Consider the following 10,499-nt stretch of genomic DNA (forward strand, 5'->3'; position numbering starts at 1 on the left):
TCTGTCGGAGGCGCTCAGACCCCCACATACCAGCGGTGCGCTGACAGCAGAAATCTCTTCATCAGCAGCCTGTAGGCTGGGCAGCCTGGGGTTCACCGCGGCTGCTGGCAGGTGTTTTTCATCTAAATAATTTTAGCTGCAGGCACCAGGATACCGGCAATAAAAGCGAACATATTCCGTCAGCAGGTTTCAGGATTTTAAGTTAATTTAGGAGTGATCACAGCGCTGTGTCATCTGCGATGTTGGTCTGTCTCACGGCCAGCTGCCAGGTTTGATTAATACTTTGTAATAAATACATGAATAAAGCACAGTCATACTCAGTTTTACCCCCGCTGTATTTTTAAATACGCAGTAGAGCTATTTAAAGGTAGTAGAGGACATGTACCTGTATATAAAAAACGCGCCCTATAGTCCGGTGCGCCTTATGTGTGTGTTAAATACAGAAATGGGACACATAACTGAGAGTGCGCCTTTTAGTCCGGTGCGCCTTATGGTCGTGAAAATACGGTACATTAGAACAATTAGTGACAAATATGCAAAATTGTACAAAGATGTGTTGATGAATCTTAGGCAATAAAAACAACAGTGGCACATGTAGGGAGTAAAGGAAAGTACTTCATTTGTTAATTTTAGAGCAGAAAAAAGTCCCTCAATGTAGAATCTGAGGTTTCTTTCGTGTTTGTTTCCTTTTTTTTCATGTCACAAAAAATACCGCCTTTGTCCAAAAAGGAGAAGTTTGTTGGCATTTAGTGTGGTGGTGCGTCTGCGGAGAGGAAAACCGAGCAGGTCTGTCATTTCCCTCCTGCCATGATTTTTAAGTACTGCAGTGCATTGTGAGACGCGTTGGCGCGTGCAGCATCTACGTTCTGGGCGAAACCATGGCATACTGTGATTGGCTGCGTGGACAGCTCTACCAGACATTGACAAAGGCCGCTGAGGCTGCGCTCCTCTAAAACAAAACAGAGAAACAGGAGAGCAACACATTATCAGGGTCAGTTTTCATATAAATTTCAGAATTGAAAACTGTTTTAGAAAAAGATGAGACAATTTTAGCTTAGCAAACACAACCATGTTCTGTATTCATCACACCATTATTACTGATGTCTCCATTTTAATTACATCCAAGGAAAAGCAGTTTGTATTTCTCTGCACATTTTTATTTTCCATTGGTTTAATTTCCAGTCAAGGCAATCAGGATTAGCAACAGAAAGGAGAACAAAGTTTTAAAAGTTAACCAGACGAAACCTGAAGTGTTTAAGGGCTATGCACAAACAAATATGCTGCAGCCTGTAGAGTCATAAAGTGCTATAATATCCTCCTGGGAGGTCAGTTTTTTAACGTACACTGCAGTTTAAGTCTTTTGTGGTTTCTAGAGGTAAGGGCATCAAGCTTGGAATCCTGAGGTTCTGAGTTCGAGCCCCGCTCCCAGAGACTGCCACTCTGGGTCCCTGAGCAAAGACCCTTAACTCCACACTGCTCCCTGGGTGCCCCACGACGGCAGCCCACTGCTCCCCAAAGGGATGGGTCAAATGCAGAGGTAAATTTTTCCAATTAGAGATCAGTAAAGTTTAATTATTATTATTTTTATTAAAAGGTTTTCTTTCAGGATTGTCCAAGATGTATCCCTTCTTAACAACTTTAACCACCTTCAGTCATAAATGATAATCTCACAGCCGTTTTCCACCATAAAACATCTTTTCAGGGTGTTTCCTAACACACACATTGTCCCTAGGGCTGGGCGATATGAAGAAAATCTAACATGATATATTTGGGCTATAATCACGATACACAATATATATCACAATATGTTTAAATCAACCTCAAGAACAATAGAGAGCATAAAGTTGCACTGATATACTCATTCAAACTGACATGCAAATATATTTGGTTTGAAATTGAGAAGGATTCAGTGGTACTTTGTGAAAACTTAGGGTGTTTTCTAACCGCATTAATATCAAAATTCCAATGAAATGCCTTCAGCTTTCTGGTTGCAATGTGGAAAATGCGCAGACAATACAAGATGTGTGAAAATCTTTGCAACGACTGGGTCAGGTTAACGACACATTAGGCTGAATCATGTCAACAGCTTCAAACCTCCAGTGTGGTAGGACATCGGTACAATGCTGAGGTGAATGTAGCTCTGACAGTCGGCATTCAGGGGCTCACCTAGATCAAGGTAGCTGACGTCAAAGCGCTGCTCTGCAGAAAGGTCGCTCAGCAGGGAGCAGAAATTGGAGTCAGCGGGCATTCCCAGAGGGTGGCTGCGGAGCTGGAGGATCTTCTCTCCAGCAGAGTTACGCAGTGAGTCCCACGTGCAGCTGTAGCCTTTACTTTTACCCGACTCCACTCTGCCTCCCATGTGCTTTAAATACAGGAGGGCAGGATCAGTTGGCACACAGGCTCATTTTCCCAAAAAGCAGTATCAATCATGCCTACCACAGCTAATGGAATAGCTTTTGTTTTTGTGACTGGTTCTTAAATGCTAAATCTTTTCTATACTGATTAATCCCATTTGATGATCTTTATTAACTGTAAGAGGTCTTGCATCATTCTTACAATATTAAATGTGTCTTCCTCAGCCTCAGCATCATTAGTGCTTCTCAGATCCACCGGCACATCATGTATCCGGGAAAGCATTTTGGCGGCTGCATTTCTCTTGGCCAGCTTCTTAGACGTGCCGCTTCCTGAACATAAATAAAATAAAAAATAAAATATTAACTACTTTTTATCCAGTGGGACATAAAACTGTAAAAATTATATATTTATTTGCATGACAGGAGCTCCAATTTAACCACCAAGCTCCCTGGATCAAATAACCTAATATACAAGTTGTATGAAGACAAGGTCTAATTACCATGAAAAATAAAAATTCATGGTTTGATCCAGACTAAAAGCTCATGAGGGGTATAAGTTGATCATTTTAAAACGTACCGATTTCTACAAATCTCTCGACTCTGCAGGTCATGGTGAACTCCTTGCGATGCGCTGGACCAGACTCTTGGGTGACTGTGTACTCTGGCAAACGCCATCCTTTCTGCACCACTAACTCCTGACACAGAAATCAAACACAAAAGAGATACAAAAGGACAGCTTATGAAAAGGGAAAATAATGTGTGTTACAGAAATTGGAGGTTTCTCATGCTATAGACAGAATAGTCATAGGAAACTCTGCTGACATGATAGTAACAGAATTTCAGGCTTTGATTAGCTGTAATCAAACCACATCACCATTCAATGTAATACATTTATTATACATAAATAATGTGTAATGAATCTACATAAAAGATTCATTTTACTCTTGAGTTACTGATGCAATTTGCTTTTTTAAAATATTATAATTCATTGAGTCGAGCTGTATAAGAACAATCTGCATAATAGATAATTGGTTAAAAAAAAAGTAGACAAAGATCTTATTTACCTGCAGCGCTCCCACAGGGTTACATTCAGATTGCTGGGAACTGTTTGAGGTCTTCATATCTATTTGAGAACTGCAGACAGAGGGGGAAACCTATGAAACCACATAAACCATTATCTTGCATTTGCTAAATGTTAAAATGTCAGGTCAGTCGGGAATCTATCCAGTACTTAAAATGACTCTGGATTGACATCTGTGACATAACATTTCTGAGATTTCTGACCTGTCTTCATCTACAGACACATCAACTTCGGTAAAATCTTCTTCTCCAAGAGAAACTCCAGCTGGGCCTCCCAGGCCTCCCTTTAGCATCTTCAGAGCAGCCTCGGCTGCTTTGTGCTTTGCAGCTTTCTTGCTGGGCCCTTGGCCGGTGCAGCTGATCTCTCCAACAGAGACGCGGAATGTGAAGTTGGGCTGGTGGGCCTGTCCCTCGGCCTTTAGCAGGTCGTACACTGGGGTTTTGCCTATCCGCGTTCCATACTCCTGCAGCAGACTGATGGGCGTCTTCCCGGGATTCACAGCCAGCATTTGCTCAATACTACGAAACAAGAGTAAAAACCCTGGATGATGCAGTGTAATAGAGATGCAATTATGATTTTAGAACATGAAGCATAATATTCAATGCAATGACTTATACCTCTTAAATCTTAGTTTTATTAGTGGCAAACTGATTCTGGCAATAAATAATACTTTTAAGCTGAGAATGAGATGTTTTGAGTTAGACTACCTCACATGTCAATGTTTTAATTGAAATTTTATTGTAAGTGCATTTTTGGCTTTTATGTGTGTGTCTTTGTACCTATGTAATGATGTGATGTAATTTTGATGCCTATCTTGGCCAGGTCTCCCTTGCAAAAGAGATTTTTAATCTCAGTTGGTATTACCTGGTTAAATAAAGGATAAATAAATAAAAAAATAAAATAAACCCAAATCCAGCATCCCCTGCACACATATTAACCCTTCACAATAAGATCACCAGGAATCCTGGATCCAATATTTGGGACTACCGTAAATTAATTAAAACTTAAGAGAAAGTGATGTTGGTCTTTTCCAGCACCTGAAAAAGGATTTGGTAGGATTTTTTTTCTCACTGAAGTTCCACAGCACCAGCTTATCATAAACATGTGTGCCAGCTTAAATAATAATGATTAAAAAACTGTGTGCAGATTACATTAAAATAATTTCTTCAAATGAACTTAAGTGTTTTCATGGTGATTCAGGGAGGGAAGAACATTTCCAGAATGTTAGCAGGATGGAGAAAACTAAAACTTTGCCAAAATAAGAGCAGTTCTGTAAATGCTGAAAAAATGAAATAGACCATCTTACAGAATAAAAATTTTTCTTTTGTTGAAAAATAGCTTTTTTAATGAATCAGGTTACTATTTTATGCTTAACACTGCTTTCAAGACATTTTATTTGGTATCAGTTATCATTTCCTGAGCTACCTTTCACAAAAGATGGGTAGCAACTAGCTACATTTAATCACTTACATTTACTTGAGTAACTTTTTTGAGGAAAAAAAAGGTACTTTTAGGAGTATTTTTACAGCATTGTGCTTTTTTACAAAGTGAAACTGCAGGGCTCGATGTTAACCATTGCCCGATCGCCCGGGGCAAGTACTTTTTATTGTCGGGAGAGTACAAATTTCATCGCATTTGCAGTGATCGCAAAAAAAATTATTTATCACTCAAAATTACTTTAAAATCACCGACATTAGCTGAAAACGACCCAGCTGGCACCATTTTTGTTGTTTTGTACACATTCTCGCGTGATTTGAAAAAGCCGCGAGATTTTCCGCCAGATGGCGTGATTTTTGTCAACCTAGCGGTAATTTTGATGTAGTTACCAAAACGACAAACAAGCTAGAAAGCGCTATCATATGGCAGTCTTCTGTACAGTGGTCATACATTAAAAAATGTTCATTCATTTTTTTTCTCTCAGACATTGGAAAGTGCATTTAAATGTTGTAACAGACTGTTCTGTGTCTGTATGTTAAAGTTGTGTCCATCCCTGTTGCCGGGGAGCGAAAATTCGCTTGGTGTACGGCAGGGGGAGCTTGTGAGTTTTATTTTCTTCTTCTTCTTCTAATACATAACCAAAACTCACAAGCTCCCCCTGCCGTACACCCAGCGAACTTTCGCTCCCCGGCAACAGGGATGGACACAACTTTAACCTACAGACACAGAACAGTCTGTTACAATGTTATAGAGCTAAACATGTTAAATTGGTGACCTGTTATGTTATTATTATTGTCTTGTTGCTGCATTTATTTTGTCAGGGAAAAGTAATCCTGAGTCAGTTAAAAGTCAGGGAATTCTGAAATTATGTAAGACTGCGGAAACCCCGTCAGGGCTCGATGTTAACCATTGCCCTATCGCCCGGGGCAAGTACTTTTTATTGTCGGGAGAGTACAAATTTCATAGCATTTGCCCGCCGGGCAAGTGCAGTGATCGCAAAAAAAAAATATTTATCACTCAAAATTACTTTAAAATCACCGACATTAGCTGAAAACGACCCAGCCGGTGCCATTTTTGTTGTTTTGTACACATTCTCGCGTGATTTGAAAAAGCCGCAAGATCTTCCGCCATATGGCGTGATTTTTGTCAACCTAGCGGCAATTGTGACGTAGTTACCAAAACGACCAACAAGCTAGAAAGCGCTATCATATGGCAGTCTTCTGTACAGTGGTCATACATTAAAAAATGTTCATTAATTTTTTTCTCTCAGACATTAGAGAGGTGCATTTAAATGTTATAGAGCTAAACATGTTAAATTGGTGACCTGTTATGTTATTATTATTGTCTTGTTGCTGCATTTATTTTGTCAGGGAAAATTAATCCTGAGTCAGTTAAAAGTCAGGGAATTCTGAAATTATGTAAGACTGTGGAAACCCTGTATAAAATAACTGTATAATGATTCTCTAGAAAAGTCACATTATATTAATAGTATTATCTTGTATAAACATACTGTGACTCTAAAATAAGTTATTCGTTTGTGACATTGACTTCTATCTTGTGATTTATCTTAAGTTTTTAACATGTCAAGTTTTTTTTTTTAGATTTTTACCATTACAATTTGTATTTTTCCCAAGCACACAACAGTTTAAAGCAAAGTTTAGTTTGAAAAGAATGTGCAGGAAGGATTGAAAGGCATGTTAACACGGTAATGTAGGCTTGAGTTCATTATCTGAGGCATGCATATACACACCAGGAACCTGTAAATAAAAAAAATACTGAATTACAAAAAAGTTTTAAAAAACAAACATGTTTCATTGATATATATACAAAAATGAATATTAGGAACTATATTTATCAAACATTATACTGGGCAAGTGGTAAAAATCCTTAACGCCAACCCCTGTGAAACTATAATAAAGTGTCACTAATTTTACCTCAGTAAAATTCTTGAGTGAGTAACTTCACTTAATGAATAAAAGCTTGTTTAAACCAAATCCACAGGACTTTGGCTGTTTTTCTGAAGACGTGGATAAGTGTTGAATCGTCTTCAGAAAGATAAGCGAATGTCCAGCTGCCTTCCAATTAAAGTCAGTTTTGTATTTATTGGTTAAATGTTGGTTAATGGTTAAATGGTTAAATTTTCTGTCTTTTTAAGGTTGAGAGAAAATAAACAGTTTACCCTAATTTAAACTATTCTTACATTCTGTGATTAATTATTTTGTAAGTATTATAACTCAGAACATTTATTCTAAAGAGTGTTCATTCTAGGACCGAAACAATCGATTATTGAAATAATCATCAACTATTTTATTAATCGATTAAGATTAACTGGAGTACAGAGGTTCTAAAACGTGTATTTAGCCACTTAGAGCAGCAATTGTATCAAAATTGTAAAAAAGAAAAAATTTAAAAGCATTTTGCATTTAAGATTAAAAAAAAAAATGTTTTCGTCTGTCAATATTTTCAATCCAGAACTCCTTAAGTGGAAAGGTTTTAGTTTCACCTGATTTAATTAAGAAAAAAAACCCATCATCTTTTAGGAACCTTTGGTTGTCTGATTATTGATCGATTAATCAAAAAAATAATCAACAGATTAATCAATATGCAAAATAATCGTTAGTTGCAGCCCTAGTTCATTCATTTTAATTTTTATTGTATAATTACAGGATGCTATAAGTTTATTTTTGTTGTTATTCTTTAATAAAAAAACAGAATTGACATATCACTTAATATTTTGTTTAATGTTACGCCATTTTGTAAAATATTAAATCAGCTGTTATGGTTATGGGTTTATCAGTTGCTTTTTGACTCTTGATTAATTATTTAAAGGCTGCTTTTGACTTTTACTTGAGTAAAAATGTGATGAAGTAGCGCTACTCTTACTTTAGTCCCATTTTAGGATGCTCTACCCACCTCTGCTTGTCAACAGTTGAATGGGAACTAAAGTAATTAGCAGAAAGAGGGGAGGATGGTTATTTAGGTGGGACAAAAAAACGGGACTTTCAGCATAACGTGAGAAGTCAGAAAACATAGCGGCTCAACACTTTACCAGTTAGCTTTACTAATTCAATAAGAGGACCTGCAAAAACTAGACATATCTTCACACATAAATATACACAGTGTAACACAGTGGCACATATTCCGACCAAATCTGAATTGATTTGTCAGTGAGCATGGATGCTGCTCTGGTCAGCCTTACCTGGAGCTCCCGGAGTTTCTCTTCCAGCTCTCCGATTCTGTCTCGTCGTTCATTACCTAAAGCGTGCAGACGGAGCCGATCGGTTTCGGATGGCAAATCCCCCCCACCAGAACATACACGAGCTTTCATTAGACGGTATTTTACTGGCCCCCTCCCCCTAAAAGATGAAGAGGCTAAAACATGATGGAAGGAAGGAAAGGAGATGAAAAAAGAACCCCCTCTGCTTCATCAAACTTCGGCCCACAATGATGACGTATATTGTGACCGCCAGTAAAACTCGACTCGTGTTTTTTTGTTTTTTGTGGTCCAAAGTCTATAAATTAGAACATCATATACATGGCAATATTTTTTGTACACATAATCCGTCCAATTACTACGGAAGAGGATTAGGGCCACTGAAAAAAAAAAGAAAAAGTTAAATGATTTTTAAATTTTATTTCAGTTTGATATCAGAATTCTGACTTTTTTCTCAGAATTTTGACTTTAATCTCAGATTTCTGACTTTAATATCAGAATTCTGACTTTTTTCTCAGGATTTTGACTTTAATCTCAGAATTCTGATTTTTTTTTTAATCAGAATTCTGACTTTAATCTCAGAATTCTGACTTTTTTCTCAAAGTTCTGACTTTAATCTTAGAATTCTGACTTTAATCTCAGAATGCTGACTTTTTTCCCATATTAATTGAGATAAAATTTAAAAATCAGTTCACTTTTTTTTTTTTCCAGTGGCCCTAATCCTCTTCCGTAGGTTACACAGGTCGAGTTGTATATATAAAAAATTTATGAAAAGAAAAAAAAAAAAACGAAGAAACAAAAAGTGCAATGCAAACATTGAGATTTACACCAAATCAAGATTGTTAATCAAAGTAAAGAGTTGTTTAGCAGGGTTACTTTTAACCAAATTCTGAGACTCACAAAAGCATCTTATAAAATTATATATATTAAACTTGGCTTAACTTAAAAAAAAATCTGCATTTATGAAACAAAAAGTTTCCCAGTAAAATTACAAAATTAAATGTTTTGCATTTGAGTTTCGAAAATATACACCAACTTTAATAAGCGTTAAAACAAAGCTGACAGTTCATTTCCTTGAGGGTGGAGCCTTCCCTAAAAACTACTCCAAAAATCTTGAATGACATTAAACAAACATGATCCAAGGCTGGACTCAAACCTGGTAAGTTCAAGCCTGTGTCGAGGACTAATGCCTCCATACATGGGTCGTGTGCGCTAACCACTGTGCCACCAAAGCACGCCCTGAGTCAATATCTTTCTTATTATAAATTCATTTATAGCTCTAAATAGGAGATTTGCAATATCCTTGCAAAAAAAAAAGATAAAAACTGTCTGCCTCTAGTTCTTAAATTTTAAACATAATAACCAGATTTTAAACATAATAAACATTAAATTTTGACATACCCAGATATTCTGTGTAAGGAGGAGGAGTAGCAACAATCTTTCAGTCTGCCAAATAATAAAACCTCTTTTTTTGTAACCTTGTATTATCCACCAGGTCCTTACTCTGAATTTTTAGATCAGTTTTCAGAGCTCATACCTGATTTATTGTGAAACACTGATAAGGTCATTATCATGGGGCGTTTGAACATCCATGCTGACATTGAATGAGATAGCTTAAATGTGGCCAAGCTCCATCTTATATCATAGATCTGATTGTTCCTTATATTCCTAACAGAGAGCTTTGCTCTCAATCTGCAGGTTTACTAGTGGCTCCTAGAATTTCCAAAAGTAAAATGGGAGGCAGATCTTTTAGTTATCAGACTCCTCTTCTGTGGTGCCAACTACCAGTTTTAGTCAGTCAGGCAGACACTCTGTCTACTTTTTAGGGTAGGCTTAAAACTATCCTTTTATTTGTCTCAGCTTTATTTGAAAACAGATTTTTACCTTAAAACTGAAGAGCAACGATCAGAATTAGTTTTAGTCCCAACATCTCCTGTTTCTCTATCAGCTGCTGAACACGGAGAGACTTTTCTCTGCTGCAGATCTAGAATTAATGATCTTATTTCATCTGAGGCTGAATTCATGCATAAAAAGAATTTTATGCTTACACCCATCATGCATTTTCATTTTGTTGTCACACTTGTGCTTACCAGAGCTGGCCCATTGGTAAATAGAACATTAACCATTCATACTACAAATCCCAGAATGCTCTGCTGCTGAGTTGCTACCACCAGTCACATCAGCAGAAAAAGAGATTCCAGCTATCTAACTTAGACCAGAGTTCCTCAGTATAGATCAGAATGCAGCAAACTGAGCTTTGATAATTGTGTTATTTATGCTTTGTTCTTCCTACTCAAAAGTAGATTATTTAAAAAAGCTGTTTTTATTCATATTTGTGACATAATACTTTTTATGTGGTGTATGAAATACATAGGTGAACATATGACTATTTGATGTCTTTGACTGCTAAAGT

The 10,499-nt window shown here is 37.0% G+C and overlaps 1 protein-coding gene across 1 annotated transcript; it reads right to left on the reverse strand.

Moving 5' to 3' along the window:
• Positions 1 to 507: 507 nt before the first annotated feature.
• tarbp2 (TAR (HIV) RNA binding protein 2) lies at positions 508 to 8,312 on the reverse strand. Its single transcript, XM_038295298.1, has 7 exons — positions 8,072 to 8,312; positions 3,639 to 3,953; positions 3,419 to 3,488; positions 2,932 to 3,049; positions 2,557 to 2,684; positions 2,167 to 2,362; positions 508 to 949 (listed from the first exon to the last, which is right to left on the reverse strand). Exons 1-7 carry the CDS (start codon positions 8,122 to 8,124, stop codon positions 792 to 794), a joined length of 1,038 nt encoding a protein of 345 aa, XP_038151226.1. The 5' UTR covers positions 8,125 to 8,312; the 3' UTR covers positions 508 to 791.
• Positions 8,313 to 10,499: the final 2,187 nt, after the last annotated feature.

Source organism: Cyprinodon tularosa, unplaced genomic scaffold (assembly GCF_016077235.1).
Source record: "Cyprinodon tularosa strain WSP-4 unplaced genomic scaffold, ASM1607723v1 ctg10, whole genome shotgun sequence".
In the NCBI taxonomy this organism is placed as follows: Eukaryota; Metazoa; Chordata; class Actinopteri; order Cyprinodontiformes; family Cyprinodontidae; genus Cyprinodon; species Cyprinodon tularosa.

Excerpts from the sequence above, each read along its gene's own strand:
- tarbp2 (XM_038295298.1), bottom strand. The coding sequence starts at position 8,124 with ATGAACGACGAGACAGAATCGGAGAGCTGGAAGAGAAACTCCGGGAGC. Across the intron at positions 3,954-8,071 it reads AGAAACTCCGGGAGCTCCAG|TATTGAGCAAATGCTGGCTG; the intron begins GTAAGGCTGACC and ends CTTGTTTCGTAG. Across the intron at positions 2,363-2,556 it reads AGGAAGACACATTTAATATT|CACATGGGAGGCAGAGTGGA; the intron begins GTAAGAATGATG and ends CTGTATTTAAAG.